General features: G+C 40.3%; 1 protein-coding gene across 1 annotated transcript in view; it reads right to left on the bottom strand.

Annotated features, from left to right (window-relative positions):
* PRTG (protogenin) overlaps positions 1-17579 on the bottom strand; it is a 78184-nt gene that overhangs the window by 33588 nt on the left and 27017 nt on the right. The window contains 9 exon segments of the mRNA XM_074549388.1: positions 6419-6607; positions 7520-7825; positions 8782-8946; positions 12828-13075; positions 13590-13749; positions 14331-14489; positions 15593-15730; positions 15997-16130; positions 17129-17273. Coding sequence (XP_074405489.1) covers positions 6419-6607; positions 7520-7825; positions 8782-8946; positions 12828-13075; positions 13590-13749; positions 14331-14489; positions 15593-15730; positions 15997-16130; positions 17129-17273 — 1644 coding nt within the window.

The following is a 17579-nucleotide window of genomic DNA, read 5'->3' on the forward strand; positions in this document are numbered from 1 at the left end:
CACAGGAAGGAAGGCATTACAGTTTTTTACAGATGTGTCACTTGAACTGCACAGAAGGTATGCAGCATTAGCAGCTGACAGTTAACTGGCTACTCCCCAGCAAAGCTACTCAGAACAAGCTGATATTTATCTGGGATTCCCACTCAGTGCTTTAAGTAAGACTTAACTTTGCCCAAGACACAGTTGATGCAATGGAAGCCAGGCTGGCAAGCTCCAACAAAGGGCCACAGACTCCAACATCAGCTTCAGTTTTGCCCAGTAAGAATTCAATTTACAACCCTGATGAATCAATGTTTCACCTAAGCAGAGCAGTGCAGTATTTTCCCTCCATAAGGAAGGCACGAAGGCAGTGGGTGAGTCTGGAAGCAGTGTCTGCCCACCCTGTGTCAGTGTGTCTGCCCACCCTGTGTCAGTGTGTCTGCCCACCCTGTGTCAGTGTGTCTGCCCACCCTGTGTCAGTGTGTCTGCCCAGCCTGTGTCAGTGTGTCTGCCCACCCTGTGTCAGTGTGTCTGCCCACCCTGTGTCAGTGTGTCTGCCCACCCTGTGTCAGTGTGTCTGCACACCCTGTGTCAGTGTGTCTGCCCACCCCGTGTCAGTGTGTCTGCCCAGCCTGTGTCAGTGTGTCTGCCCACCCTGTGTCAGTGTGTCTGCCCAGCCTGTGTCAGTGTGTCTGCCCACCCTGTGTCAGTGTGTCTGCCCTGTGCAGCCTCCTGCTGCTCCCCCAGTACAGCCCAGCTGCACACAGACCAACAATGCATGAGCAGAAATGCCACACAGGACAGAGATTTGATGCCTTCCCTGCCTCTGCCACTCAGCCTGGTATTCCACAAGCATGGATGGTACATCTGAGCCTAAAGGGAGCTCTCAGCTACAAACAGGCCTGGAGAAATTACTAGCACTGCCATACACTGGAAACAAAACACGATGCAGCAGTTTGTAAATCACAACAAAACACAAAACCCAGTTTGATCTCTGTGTGCATTTACAGCCTGTAAAATGCAATATGGTTCTTATATAAAAGAGGTAAAAGCTTATCAAAGAAGCATTTGCTTTGATATCTTACAGGTAAAAAAGTCACAGGGTAATAAAGCTCCCTCCATTCTCTCTTCTAATCTATAATCTAACTTTCAAAATCTGAAAGGAAAAAAGAACAGGAAAAAATGATATGCCGATATGCCATGTCTGCATTTGGAAGACAGACTCATTTAGAGTGGTGACAGGTCTGTCTTTCATGACTGGAGCCAGGAATGTGCGTCTCTTGTTTACTGAGGTGCCACAGAAGCACTCTCATAGCAGGACTAGGCAAGAGCTTGGCTTTGTTAACTACAAATATACATTATCTGCCATGGCTGGGGAAGAGAAAAGGGTCACAGTTAGCTGATTTTAAACATGCCCAGTTGACTTCCAGGGCTTTTGGTTTTATTCCTGTGCAATTTGACCAATTCCTCCTCCCCTCTCAGCAAATCCCTTATGTTTTAGCTGATAAGTAGTAGTAGCAAGGCTGTTACACACAATCAGGAGAATTGACAGATAAGAGGTTTAGTTTAAGGATGTAATCAGCAGGAGTAAACACTAGACTGACCCAGCTGTAAACAGTGGAAATAAATTATAATATTTGTCCTGCTCACCTACTGAGCTATTACACACTTTCCATTATGTAACAATGTAAATATCATGACCACGGTATATACAGCAGGCAGTGCAATCATCTGGCTTTCCAAGCAGGAAAACTGAGCTTTTAGTTGATATTTTTTAAGAACTAAAGCAATTTCTGATTCTTTTTTTAACAGAGCTGTTTTTTTGTTCAGGTCAGCATTTTACTAACTGTAGATGTCTGATCTGATGTAAAATACCTGAAGCGGAAAAAAGTACATCTGTTATACTAAATTATATTTTCTTTAATGCCATTTGAGAACAGTTAACAATGAAAAAAAAAGTATTTCTCAAGAAAAAGCTGTGTTTCTTTCACATCACTTCATGAGACTGTAGGAATGCCTGGCTCCTTGAATTTCTATGGGAATTCCAAACTAAATTTCCACAGTAACTTATAAACAAAAAGCAGTATCAACTCCCATATACACAAATTTTCCAGAGCTGTTAAATACAAGCATGTGAAACTACATTTTGACACCAACAAAACATGAGATAAAACTGAAATTACAGCCCCAGCTTTCAGAAATGACTGCATTAACACATGAAATGCACTTAGTATTCCTTCTCAGTACTTCAGCATTTGCAGTTCTTAAGAAAGATAGCATCAACACTGTCAGAGATGCCATTAAGTTTTTAAAACTTACATTTTTCCAGCATATTCATTTGCAATATGGTGCAAATGAAACTGCCGTGTGCTATCTCACCACCCTATCAGCTGCTTTATGAAACTTTAAAGCACTTTAACAGGATCATTACAAGAGAAGCTTGGGTGATGTGCAGCAGGCAGCTTAATTGGAGGAATTCTTTGCACTGACTCTTCTTACACATCCTTATTCAATTTCTATGGACTGTTGAATGACCTTGTCATCTTTGCTGCCCTGGACTAAAGCTTAGCTGCAGTCATGGCTGTAACACAATATAAATAGATCCCAGGGAAATTAAACCACTGAAGGCCGAGTCTCTGGGGGAATCCTAAGTGTAGTAGGTAGCTGGCTAATTCTTCAGCAGAAGCTCCCTTTCCAAAGGGGAGTGCCATGCAGGGTCACAAAATGTGCCTTTGTGTCATTCAGACTTTGACAAATTCTTCACTTGGAAATATTGTCCAGGTCAAGCAACACAGGGAAATGCACTTTGCTTTATTTCACCTCTCTGTAACTGGGAAGAGGCAGAACGTAGAAGAGCTTTGACAGGAAAGCTTTTCTGATTAAGACCAAACTTTTTGGAGTACATCACACACATGAGTATGACAGAATCTAATTTTTTTTCCAAAAGTACTCGATTGGGGCACAAAAAAATGCCAGTGGGTAATGTAAAACCAGAAGGTTCCCCAACAAACTCTTCCACCAGCAAAACTCACTTCAACTTCTAAACACACATCCTGAACCACTACCTCAGACCAGCAGACTTATCAAGCCTCACAATGAAAGACTTTCTGTGAGGGAAAAATCTCTAGACCAGGAGGAAGAAATGGAGGAATTAAAAATAGAGGCAAAAATGCACAGTATGCAGCCAAGGGTCTGCTCCTGTGGCACATTCAAGTAATAATGGAATTTTACACTGGACTAGGAAATGGCCTGCTATTGAAAAATAAATGCAAAGACCTTTAACACAAACAAATGTCTACGTGAAACTGTGGATATTTATTTTGAGAATAAATGATCAGATCATTTAATTCTATTTACATGGTGACTATCATGTAAATAATCCAGTTTAAAAACACACAGAAGTAACTGGGTGGACCTACACTGGAGAAAGAGAGGTCATGTCTCAGACAACCAATAAGAGACTAAAAATATGCAGCATAATATTCATACTGCTACATTCCATGTTTAAACATCGTCATCTATTTCACACTAATGTGCTGATTCTGCTTTATCTATCATAATTATACTTCCATCAAGAGTCCTCCTGTAGACATTTGCAATCATTTATAGTAGTTATATCAAAGCTACCCACAAACAAGCAATCAACAGTGCTTGTAATAACAATGCTAATGTTCTCTGGTTAGAGACAATCATGAACTCTCATTTTGTGATGCACTCTAATTGCCACAGGGTAAGTGAAATGTCCTCTTTAATACACATACCTTGCACAACTGGCATTTGTACCAACATCTGCAGAAAGTTCCATGGACAGATGTACTGCCATGCTCTAAATGTCACTAGAAGTCTATCTGCAGTTTATTAACTATGCAGAAGAACGGGGAATGCAGGGCAGCTGTAGTCATGACAAAGACATGAACAGGGAGTGTTTGGAAGCCGTATGCAGATATTATCTGGCGACAGATAATGCACGAGAAACTGCTCCTCCTTTACCACTGGGAAGCCCCTAGGACTGTGAGCATATTCTTTCAAATTAGGAAAAACACTTCCTTTTGACCATATTATCCAACATATAGTACATCAAAAGTCTTAACACACACCTTTCCCCTTCAAGTTTCACACTTGCAGTATTCTAATTCCTGTAGCTCATAATGAAGACATTTATTTTAAAGACTCTGTCAATAAATCAGGAGTTTAGTGTCCTCAGGAGAGGCAAATGGGTGACAGAACATCAGTGCTTAAAGCCTCTGTCCAGTTCATGAAAAATCAGTTTACCATAGTCACAAACCCCAGTGTGGTGGCTTGCCTTGTCACACCTCAAATTGTACCAGGTAGGACCACTTCCTAATAACTAATAGTTTTAATTTTTAAATGCATAAATAAAGAAATGTACTGGTCCAAACCACTTGGATTATTCACAAGAAATAAAAAGATGAACAAATCACCTTCTTAATGTGTGGATGTGGCTACAGTCTTTGTGGATTTATGTACTGCATATAATTCTACCTGCTATAATCACCAGGTGTGCAGCTGCCAGGGGCAGAAGATTGGCTGTAGACTGCTTTCTAAGAAATAATTTGGCATGCACAAGTATTTCAAGCAGGCAGTTTGGCAAAGGGCAATCAGACAGGCACTATCACTACAAGAAGTCTCTGTGAGCTTTCCAAGCTGCAGTGTAAGTAATCGTCTTAGCACTGGAAAAACATGACCTAATCAATTTTCCTGAGCTGAGTCTTTTGTAGCTGTAGTGATGAATGCTTTTTACTATAAATGCTATAAAGAAAAAAAAAGAAAGAAGCCAGCAAAGAAACTTAGGAAAGTTCATATCCGATATATACTTCAAGTAACTCAATACATCCCATTTAAAAAAAAAAAAAAACCAAAAACTACTCTTCAGTGAAACCAGACTCCAGCAGCACAAATTATGTAGATAGGAAAAATATAAATTACAGCAATCAGAGTATATGGAATGTATCATGTTTTGGTCACCATATTTAGATACTGAGAATTATGATAAAGAATAAACACTCAACACATCACATGAATCATGACTGAATGGTTACTCAAGGACATGAATTCTTCCTTCTTACAATTCAGTCAGCTGTGACCGTGTGAAAGTTGTAATTTCCAAACTCACTTTTCTTTCATTTTCCCATCTGTCTACCTGCTTAATAGAAAGAAAATCTAACAAAAATGACACAGATAATATACATTTTAATAAAATTCTGTAAAATAGTATTTTCATCTGAAGACTATTAGTGGGCTGAGAAAATCCATATCATGTAGATCACATTGTTAATAAGTTGGCACATGTTTGAAATTACAGCTTTTTATTGCATAATAAGAAGAAGATTTATGCACTTCTGTCCCAGGACACACAGACACCACATCCTTTCTGGGCTCTCAGAGGTGCTCTTTTGTCTCACAGCTCTGTTAAACAGTCGGCCACTGCCAGATGCTCTGGCTGGAAATGGTCACAGATGGTCAGTTGTCCAGTTAACAGACCAGAATACTCCTCTCAAATCTCCCCTAAAATTGTATCTCAACTGTATGCAGCAGATGAGAATACTTGAGCATGGTCAGGAAGGCATTTGACCTAGTTAAGACTGCAGGTCAACTTTGATAACTTAGTCAAGATTAATTCTCCACAATACCTCCAAATAAACTATCTCAACACAGTTCAAACAGCAAGTGTCAAGTCCTATTTTACTTTTGCTGATTATGTGATAGAACGCATCTTTTGATGAAAGAAATTCTCAGTTCTGCATGAAACAAAGTACCTTCTACCTTGGGATGATCCCAACAGATCTGTACTAACACACATTGCAAGAGCTACAGGAGGAAAGGGAGTCAGGTGGAAGGACTCCAGTGGTACTCAGCAAGCTCTGTGCTCAGTCCTGCAAATATTTACCAGTACTCCTTAAAAATATTAACAGGATTATAACATGCACAAGAGCTACTTGCTTCTATGTTGAACAAGCAGTGCTTGTCATGCAGTATACCTACGACAAAGGCTGCAAGTAAGACAGAAAGAGGCTAAAAATAGCAGAGAAAAAGCTTTGGTGTTTTGTATTAATCTTTCACTGTTCCTAGATCAGGCATAAACACCAAAAATATTAAAAACCTGCATATTAAAGTGAATATTAAAAAGACATGTCATTTACTAGCAGTATTTGCTAACTAAGTTCTTGTAATAAGTATCTTGTGATAAGTGGTTGGGTGTCCTTCCAGCTTATACATGATTTACAAGATCTGGTTATCTAAGTGCAACACATATTTTGTGAGAGGATTATTCCCTCAGCAGCCTAACTCAAGACTGCAAAGCTTATTGCTGGGAAAACAGGTGGCCAACCTAACTCTGCTGCCTTGCAGGTCTAGTGAGTTAAGCTCTCTAAGGTGTCACTGTCTTCCAAAAGAGTTGGGAAGAATTTTGTACACTCACCCAAACCACTGACAGTATATTCCAGGTCACTGGCATCCAGCAGAATGGGTCCATTCTCCTGCTGCCCCTCTTCCTTGTAGTAGAGTTTGTAGCCCTGCACAGCAGCGGGGTCCTCGGCATCCTGCTGCCACTGCACAGCAATGGTCGTGCAGTTCATGGGCTCCAAACGCAGCTCGGGAGACTTCGGGGCTGGGGTTACAGAAACACAGACAGAAAATAGTCTTGTGTTCTAGAAAAAGCATTTTTCATGCAAAAATCTGGATGTCTATCAGTCCAAACTTCACTTTAGACTTTGATTCTATCTCATCTGTGTAAGTCATGTAATTATTTCTTTCCTATGATACCTGACTCCCTATAACCTAAATCTAACAACTTAATTTAGAATACAACAGAAGAGAAAAAGCTTTTAATTCTGCATCTGAATAAACAAGTAAATAAATTTATGAGGTAGTTCTTTTCAAGCAAAAATGAAAACATTCCAAAGATAATTACAAAGTTCCTTCCTGCTTTAAAGCGAGCCAAAGCAAATACGATTAACCCAAATACGATATACCATCCCACTTCATCAAGTGTTAATAATTCACTATAGCAGTCAAAACTCTATTAAATCCAAAGCAGAAGGATGTGAACTACAGCTAAGGAATAAAGTTAAAAATTCAAATCTGCATAGTTTTCAAGCTTAAGGAATAAAGTTAAAAACTCAAATCTGAATAGTTTTCAAGCTATTTTGTGAAGATGAATGTTCTTCTGCATGACATTACTAAATGATAATAAAATTCAAAGCTCAATTATAACAAATTAGACTTCATGTATCAAGTCAATTTGCATATTCAAAAGATGCATGCAGTACAAACACACATGAAACAACCGAGATCCTTTATTAGAACATTACAATGCTAATGTGCAGCGTTCCAGTTTGCAGAAATGTATTTTACACTGATCAAAATGGCCCAGGAAACTCTCGTTCATGTTTGTGAGCTGCTCAGATGCTTTAGCTTCGAGCCTCATTTTCTTCTGCTCTACACAATTTGAATTAAGCAAATTTAGAAATCCACCAAGCCCAACGCCCGTGCTGCTGAGTGCCCAGCTGCCGAGCCTTACCTCTGACGCTGGTGGCTTTGGGGGTGCGGTGCGAGGTCCAGAGGGACGCCTCTCCCCAGCCCACCCTGGTGGCCGCAGTGATACGCACCAGGTAGAGGCTGTCGGGCCTCAGCCCCTCCAGCAGGTGCTCGGCAGCGGTGCCCGGCAGCTCCAGCACCTGCACCTTGCTCTCGGTGCTCAGCCTGAAGGACACGCGGTACAGCACCACCTGCCCCCGCCGGTACTTGGCGGGGATTGGCAGCCAAGAGATGAGAATGTCTGTAGGGCTCCTGCTCGTCAGACTGATCTCAGGAGCTCTCAAGGGAACTAAAAAAGGCAAAGACAAAGCTTTTGAGCTCAGGGAAAAGACAAAATTCTTGTCTGATACCTTAGACTATAATGAGATACCAGGAATGTAAAACTAAATAATCCAGCAAGTTCTGTAGATTCTTAATGATAATTGGACACTTCTCACCTGCTGCATGCAGAACAGCTTAAGCAAACTTTTTTTCTGTAAGGCCATCAAACTTTTTTCTGTAAGGCCATTTCTTCTCTTATTGCTGCCAGCAGCAATCAAAGGCAATCAGCACCTGACTGGTGTGACACACTGCCTGTCAGGGTTTGGTGCAGCAGCTCCAACCCAGGGCCCAGACAACAACCTGCAGCCAAACACTTGGTGCATGTTTTCTTCCCCTTACCATGTAATGAGGGTCCTGATAAAGTGACCTGCAGACAGCTAGAAATGGCACTGTTCCATGCTGCCAAAGCTTAACCCTGTCAGAACTTATTAATCAGATCTAATGATCTACACTAAACAGTGTGTTGTTGCCATGATGTTCAGATTAATTAAATCATTGCGCAGAAATAGTCAGCGGGGTCTTTTACAAAATTCTGATTCTACTACAAAAGGCAGACAGACACAAAAAACCCAAAACAAAACAACAGGTTAATTTAAAAAAAATCTTTAAAAAATTTGACAGTAGCCTAAATCCTAGGCTGCTGTCAAATTCTCATCATGAAAGGAGTTCTCAAAGATCTAGAATAGTTATTAACATGATTTAATGAAATGTCTTTCAGCACAGAAAGAGACTGTGTAATACACAGTGCTGCTCTGCCAGAATGTTATTTTATTCTCATTCCTTTTGTGAGCTGCTGCCTTGCACTGTGGTATCCAGAAGTCTCACTGGTACCAAGAGAAATTCAAAACCCTCAAGAACTGCTACCACTGGACTGCACAGTTTGACTCAGTGAAGATAAGAACATTCACCAAAATAACTTCTTACCATCTTCAAGGGTGTGCTGAGTGACATGATCTGACATCTGACTGGCTCCCAAAGGCATGTAAGCCACAATATAGAAGGTGTAGTTGCTGGCTGGCTCCAAGTCATCAATGATGTAATGGGTTGTATCATTTCCAATCACCACTTGGTATTCTTCATTATTTAAGCCTGGTATAAAACAAGGGTTAGACAAACAAAAATTGCTGAAAATCCTCGAACATCACAGTATCTTGGCTTTAAGATCTCATGAAGTTACTTTCATGTTCTTCCCCAGCCTGCCTCTATTTTTAAAACCCTGTTCAAAAAGCTCTTTTATGCACAGCAGTAACTGTGTCTAGCTGCAGTATAGGTCGTGGTGTTTCAGGATTTTCCTCAATAAGGGATGCTGAATGCAACTCTAAACCCTATTTAGCATTAGTCACAACAAACTGTGCTCACTGTACAGTAACACAACAGACAAGCTCTAATAGCCTTATCATTCATACCCAGCTTCTAAATCTATTTGTTTAGAGTCAGGCGTTTTTTTTCAAAACCTATTTACAGAGCCTTTCTATAGCAGACTGTGAGGAATGTGAGGGCTCCACTCCATCAAAAACAAAACAAACACCCTCCTGCCCCCCAAAAGAAACAAACAAAAAGAATTTATTCAGCAAAAGGATCTCATTTTAGCCCTGCAAGTACTATTACATTTGATTGACACGTTTTTTACTTTAATTTGGAGAAAGGCGAATAAGAACAGACCAGAATCTTCAAAAATGTTTGGCTCCTTAGCAAGTTGATAAAAAATAAAAAAAGAAAAAAAGAAAAAAATTGTCAGCAATTCACACTAAAGTATGCATAGCAATGCATGCAGCAGTCCTTGCCTTTGTTGGGCTTTATTCCTATAGAGGAAGGCTATAAAGTGGAGCAAGTGTGGTGAAAGCTGCTGTGTTAAGGAACAATTCACACCAAGTGCACGTCAACTTAATCAAAACTCTGTAAGAGCCAGCTCCTCCTCTTCACAACTGAATTTATAAACAAAACCAAAGGCAAATTCCACCATTAAGTTTTCCCACATTTATGAATTAACTTGATAGCATTTTAATTAGACAAGATTACGAGCATCTCACAACAGACTAGTTAATGACTTGTTAATTAGGAATTGCAAGGCACGATTTCTGACCTGCTAAACAAGATCCTTGAGCTCAAATTAAAAGGACTTGTTCTCTCACTGAATGGATTGCTGGGCCTCATGCAGAGGCCCTAATGAAACAGCCATAATAGAGAACAAGGCTTGCCTTCCACCACAATCAGTGTCCCCTTTGTGCCTTTTCTAAATCACTAACAAGGAATTAACACACTCCAACATGCACGCTCATCAGACCCTTATTCTTCTTGCTACTATGACCCCAATTTGAATGTAAAATATTCTGCTAAAAGAAACAAAAAACAAACACACAAAACCCACACCTGTTAGTTTTCTCAACTAGCTTGATTAAAACACTAACTTTTTTTATACAGGGAAGAGAACCTGAAGTTGTTTCTAAAGTGAAACATCAGAATATGTGATTTGTGAAATGTAACAATAAGTGATGGCATCTTTTGTATTCAAAGCACCTACCACACTGTGATGTCTACAAAAAACCTCTTTAAAACTGCGTACAATTCATGCATTATCCAGTTTTGCTTTCCATAAAGTTTATGGAATCATAAACATCAGTTTATGCCAACTCAGGAGACTTGGCAAACATTGCTTTCCTTTGGCAATGCTATGTTCTTTCCTCACACTTGCAAAGGAGGTTCCTAACTAAAGGAAGAGAGCAATACATCTGTAACTTTTTTGTTTACACATTTATGTTCATAAGAAGCTTCAAGCAAAGATAAAACCTAGTCAGGTCAGATGTATCTGAGATAATTTTTAACCTTCATTATGGTCAGAAACAGGGTGTGAGGGTGGAACGGGAAAAGACAAGCTGAAAGGAATAACGAAAGCAATACATTAATACATAATATTTACATTAATACATAATTATCTAGAATTCTTAGAGAGTAAATAAGATGTTGACAATGTCAACAGTCTATGTTAGAACCAACCTGGTACAGTGTGAATCTCATAAAAATATTTTGCTTAATGTTTAATTTTCATTTATTTAAATGCAGTTGTTTCTAAATTTACATTAGAGAGATGGTTGATGTGATAATTTTTCACAAAGGCATTTTCTAGACTTTCAAAATGCCTCTGATATGAGAGCAAGATCCTCAGAAAGGTTTATAGGCTACCACTCTATCACTTAGAAAGTTATTATTTTTACAGAATTGCAGTCCACTAGCCCGTCAAGTTCAACATTTTTCTATAAAATAAGACAAAAGCAACGTTTAAGTTCTGATACAAATTTCTGATACTGTGAAATCATGTTACAAAATTACATGCAGATCACCTACATTTGAATCCCACCACTGTAATTATTCCTCTTTACACAGCCTTCTCCACTCTCCTTGTGTGGATTTTTTCACTAATGTGAAAGGATGCACAACAACATTATATTAAATAAAATAAATACCACAAGTCAGTCAGGAAAGATGAAAAAAATGGGTATTTGGGAAAGTATGTTCAAATAATTCAGAGGTTTCTGTTTGACTGCTTGCTTTTGTTTGAAGTTTGTTTTGTTTTTTACACCAAGACAAGCTATAATCTCATTTCACAAAATACAACCTTTGGATAAGCAAGCAAATAAGGCAGGGACTGCAAAATCATTTTGCAAAAAACATATTCCAGAAGATACCTCCTTTCCCTACTCTGCAAGATTATCTCCTGCACAAACTTCCCTAAGGACACTTTCCCAGTTTCTTTGAAGTTATCTGGTCTCTGCTCTCCACAATTACCCAGATAAATTATCCAGTGTGACTTTATTCATATTAGCTCTAAGAGGGGATTGTGAGCACAATACCTCAGTGACTGAAAGAGTAGGGGGTAATTTCCCACCCCTCTTGTTCTCATTATCTTTTAAAACTCTTTCCTTCCTTCCTTCCTCCAGACAAAATTCTCCTGTGTCCTGAAATATCCCACTTGCAAAAGCAAATGTGGCTATTCCTGCATCAGCATTAGAGTAATTAAGCTGTCCTTCCTGTCCTCTGCTTAGCAGATGGCAGGCTGGTATTCCACACAGGGCTGAGCATCTGCAGTCCTGTCCTTGAATAAACCACTTACTGAATAGCAGTGGAAACAGAAATCACTCCAAGAAAACAGGGTTGCAATGCACCTCACTGGAAGCCATGCACTAACAATTTTTCAAGTCATTAAGCCATCACCTTCTGCTCTTGAAAAATGGCTGTTTCGTACCACCTTAAATTACCTTAACTCAAAGCAATTACATAATACTAAGGGATTTTAAAATGTCTAGTTACTCATTTTTATTCCAACTACCCATTCCATTCTATACAGGAACTTGTATATCATTTCAGACACTGGGATAAGCCACTCATGGCCATCCAGCATTTGAATAACTTTTCTCATTGCAGGAGACCAAGGGATGAGAGAAGAGTAGATTTTACCATTTGGCCGATATTCATTTTAAGAGAAGGTAGTGAAGACAAAGTATCAACTATTCCACTCCAAAATATATGAAAGCCAGTAAAGTGACAAGAATTTGGGGATCTAGACAGAAGAGCAGTCTGTGGTGAGAAGTTCAGCTCTGTAAGCCTCCAGGACTCTGCTGCATGCTCTCTTCTTTCCTGCCATGCACACACTGAGAGGAAAGGCAGAAATTCCTGCTGAGGACAGAGGGAAATCCAGAGAGCACTACAGAGGGCACAGCTTCCAAGGTTCTGTCCAACTTCAGGATCTGCTCACTGGAGCCATCAGACACAGGTAAGTTGGAAGAACACAGTCCCAAAATGAGATGATGTGGAAAAAGCACTTTTCCCTCTGTTGACTGCAGTATGCATTGATATGCTGGAGTGCTCTGATGCAGCCCTGAATAGGAGCCATGCACATCTGACAGTCTTTGCAAGGACATTCAAGCTCTTGTCACATTCAAATCATGAGATGGCATTGAAATCCAACTGCTTACCTTCAGCTTTCATGTAATGCACAGAGTATGCAATCACTTTGTCTGAGTTGTAGAGCGGCCTCTCCCAGGCCAGCAGGATTGCTGAGCTGGACATGGTTTCAGCGTGGACGTTGTAAGGAGCACTGGGCCTGTCCTCTGACATCACCACTGTCAGCCTGGCCCTGGACAGAATGGAGCCCTGGCTGTTCTCAGCCATGCACTGGTAAATGGCATCATCTTCAGGAATGATCTGGTTAATCACCAATTTACTGTGTCCAAAAGGAAGAAAAAGAGGTGGAAAAGAAGCTCACATCTTAGATAAACTTAGCTACACATAAGTGAAACAGTTATGTTTGCCTCTGTTTCCTAAGTTTAGTATAATTGACTTACATGCCACAAATTCCTCTATTACAAATGGATGCTCAGCAGTGAAATTTAGCACCTTGAAGCATTCTGCAAAACCTGTCATGTTTCTGTTTGTGCCTGCAAAGCCAGGCACAGTGAAAACAAAACTTCACTGCAAAAAGCTGACCCTTAAGCTTGTCATGCCTGGTATAATAATAATAATAATAATAATAATAATAATAATAATAATAATAATAATAATAATGATGCCTGGTATAATAAGCCTTACTGATTTTCAGTGTTGATTAATGTGCATCCATCACTACATTTAATGCCCCATTGCAGGCTGACTTGAGTTCTATCTTGATTTTCTACTGCAATGTCCTCTTTTGGTATCACATCACTAGCACAGCTCACCTACAGCAACTGCAATCTTACCTGTTGTACATTTTTATTCTACCATTGGAGTGTATTCTCCTTCCATTTTTCAACCATGAAATTTTGGGGGCAGGATTTCCTTCTGCTTGACAAGCAAAACGAGCAGTACCAGCTCTAGGCCTTGTTAAGCTTTCTGGCCATTCCACAAATGAAGGTGGAGCTACAGATAAGTTACAAGAGGAAAAAAATAGTTTAAAAAATCAAGCCTCTACAAATGCAAAGACAGTCATAACAATAATAATAATTATAATAATAATTAGTTTCCCAAATAAAAACCTCTCTCCTCAAGCCACTCAAACACACATGTCCACAAGCAGAAAGCACATTCCTTTGAACAAAGCACATATGTTCAAAGACACCCTATCTGCACAGATAGTACTTTTGTTCATGCATTTATGGATACAAACAAATCAAACTCCAGAATATGACATACTGTTCTCTCACAAATACATGTTACATATTTCTGCTTGGTTACAGGGTTCTTTTCTGTGTTGAAAGCCTGTCTTCCCAGAGCAAACATTGCACCTGGGTATCTCCAAGTGCCAGTTCACAACTCAGATCTGGAGTATCTGACACTTCCCATCTAAGTCAACAGCCAGAAGAACGCAGCCACAGTTCTGTGATCTGCTCAATCTCTGCAGCCTCCCTGCAGCCCCTGGCACATGATGTTTGAGATAAACCACCAGCCCAGCACCCAGCAGGGCTCAGGAGGGCAGCCACACTGCAAGGGAAGGGGCTCACCCAGCACGGTGAGGGTGGCCATGGCCACGGTGAAGTTGCGCGTGCCGGGGATGGTGGCGCGGCAGACGTAGACGCCAGAGTGCTGCACCCGCACGTCCGAGATCAGCAGGTTCCCGTTGCCCAGGACCCGCGTGTGGAACACATCAATGGGCTTGTGGTCTGTGGGAGAGAGCAGATCAAGGGGGTTACAAGGCTGTTCATCTAAGTAACTAACCTAAATTGGGCTGTCTATGCAGTGATGGCTTAGATTAGAATATATAAAAGTCAAAAAATGCAAAGGAAATCACAACTGAACTTTCAGAGGTTTCCATTTTGCATTTACTTTGCTCTTCACTAGCTACTTGACCATTCAGATGGCTGGGCCTCACCACTTCTTATGTGGTTTACGTCTGGAATTCACCTCAGTTGAAGTTAGCCTCCCATCTGCCTAGCACTCTGATTCGGTTCATCCCTACCAACTACCACATCATCTTTACAAACAGTGATCAACCATGTCCTGAATTACACTGCAGATAAACCTAACTCACTTGAGCACCATGTACTTTCTCCTATTTTCACACCAAATTCTCTACAACTATAATGTGAACTTTTTTCCTACTTGTTTGTCTGTAAAAGCCACTGAATCAACCAGGAAAGATACATTTATTTCTTACACTTTGAGAAATAAAAATGAAGGAAAAATTTTCATGGTTTGCTTCTACACATACAGTCCTGACTTCCACATTTAGGTACATGTTGGAATGAAAACAGAAAGCAGTTTTCATGAAAAAAATGTGATGCACTGCTCAATGTTATTATACTTGCTGCATTCCCTCTTCTCCCCTTCCAAGCTGACTGTCCTGGGTTTATCTATTCATAGTCCAAATGGCCCATTAGCACCAGGTGCAAACCACATTCTCACAGGGCTTCTAAGAAGAGTGAAAGGAACTCTTAACAGGTCTGTTTGATGGAATGGAAACAGCCATCCCAACCTGCCCCCACCCCCAGTTCTACTCCAGCCACCACCCTGCCTGTCCCTGTGCCCGGGGCAGCGCAGACTGACAGCAGAAGCAGGGAGTCCAAAGCTTCAGAAAACCTCGGGGCTTTTGACAGCAGCACTGAAGCACAGAACTGAAAGTGCTTCACTCATCCTACCTTAACCTGCTAATGGTTACCTACTGCACAAAGCCTCAGTACAGAAACCTAATTGCTCAAATCCTTGCTTTCCAGTTTTACTTCCTCTCCACAGGCTGAAGTTGGCATGCTGTAATTTTAAGACCTACCTAACCGGCTCCAGGAGATGATTGGCTTTGGATTCCCTGTGGCTACACACTCCAATATGACAGTTTGATGAAGAGATGCTGTAATGTTTTGAGGACCAGCTATTATAGATGGCTTGTGAAAAGGCTTCAAGTCTGAAGCTTTGGAGAGATTAAAAAAAAAAAAAAAAAAAGATAAGAAGTGAGCACCGTTGAACAAAAACTCAAATATTAAATGAAACAGGGTTTTTTTTGGGATGTTGATTGGGGAAACTTACATTGAACAATATTTTAGCACAAGATAAAAGCAAGCAAAATTATTTGGACAAGTGGTTCAACTATAGTTTTTTAAGGCTTTTAAGTGTTTTTGCTATACTGTAAGAAAAGGAAGATCGTGCCACTGAAAGGAAATCTCATGTAGTAAATACCTGGAATAACACTCAGCACTGCCTCGGTACTCTTACGTCTACTGGCTGCAGTTGTGGCAACACATCGGTAATTCCCAGCATCCTTCTGCTCAACACCATAGATCTGAAGCACTCCTGTAGGCAGAGCAGTTATCCTGCCACAGAAACCAAAAATAAAAAATGTAGATAAACATTCAGCCAGTGAACACGGTCAGGGAATTAACTCCTTGATTTACAAACAGTCATTGCTACACTGACCCGGGAACAGCAGGCTGGAGACTCAGAAACATTCCCAATACATGACTCACCTTCCTGCCTTTCTGAACTACAGGCAAAATTCCCCTCAGCACCACAATGAGAGCAGAGGAATTTACTTTCAACAAGCAGATCTTTCTCACCCCCAGAATCAACCATCCCAGCCTTCTTTAACCTGCTACTACATCCATACTGTTCAGGTTGGCTGACTTTTCCCAGCAGTTTCTGATATATGGGCATAACTGGTGTACAGTTCCCAGAAACCCACCCAGGGTTTCAGTTTTTAGTTTCTCTTTTTTTCTTCTTTTACATGAAGGGTATCTTAGACACCTTCAAATGGAGTTACAAGTCAAAAAGCACAGGAGTCAGTTCAATGAACACAAACTGGACATGAAAAAGAATCTAGCAGAGAGCAAACTACATTCTTCAAGTTCATCAGTTCATGAGAAGTCCCCCTTAACATAGAATTTCCCTGGTTTCATGTGTTTTATCTCAATTTTCTGTATATATAATTCTTTATTGTCCCTCTAAAGAAAACAAGTTCAGCATCAATTCTTGAGTGAAAGCAACCCCACTAGTTCAAGCAACCCCCAGAGCCAAAGCTGACCCATTCCATTCCCCGCTGCAATGCCTGCTCCTGAGGGTGACTTCATACAAAATTCACCAGTAAGAACTCAGACCAGTGATTGCTGTGCAGATAACAGAGGGTGACTCTGGCCTGCACTCATAACACCTATTTAAAATTCATTAGCAACATATCTATGACCAGCTATTTCAATAGCTGACATGGAACCTTTTTAATGTATTGGCAATGGAAGTATCCAGATTTTTTTCTTGCAGCAGGACCAAAATGATAGCAAAGAATAAAATACATTCTAAAATGTGTAACCCTACATACCTGTCCATGACTAAGGGTAAGGTTGTTCTATTCACTTCCCATGTCACAGTGGCAGGAGGGTTTGCAGTTATTTTACAGGCAAATCGAGCTACTCCACCTTCTTGGACTTCAGTTGAAAGTGGCTGGATCTCAAATGCAGAAATGGCTAAAAACAAGAGAACATCAATTTTAAGCGACTAAAGTGAGAAAAAAATCCTGGTTAAATCAAACTCTAGTTCATAGATCAACTTCTAAAAATACCCAGAAATACTTCACATAGCCCTTTTATTTCTGTATGCAAAGAAAGATGGATCTGCCTTGTCAACTTAGGTCAATAGCCTGTTTTCATTGGTTGAAGTTTTACTTAAAATAACTTTGCTTTAACCTAATTCAGAAAAAAAATGTTTCAATGAAAATAAATATGACACGCTCAAATAGAATTAAGCATACAAATTGACTGGCATGCAGCTGG

The sequence above is a fragment of the Zonotrichia albicollis genome, chromosome 11, assembly GCF_047830755.1.
Source record: "Zonotrichia albicollis isolate bZonAlb1 chromosome 11, bZonAlb1.hap1, whole genome shotgun sequence".
Taxonomy (NCBI): domain Eukaryota; kingdom Metazoa; phylum Chordata; class Aves; order Passeriformes; family Passerellidae; genus Zonotrichia; species Zonotrichia albicollis.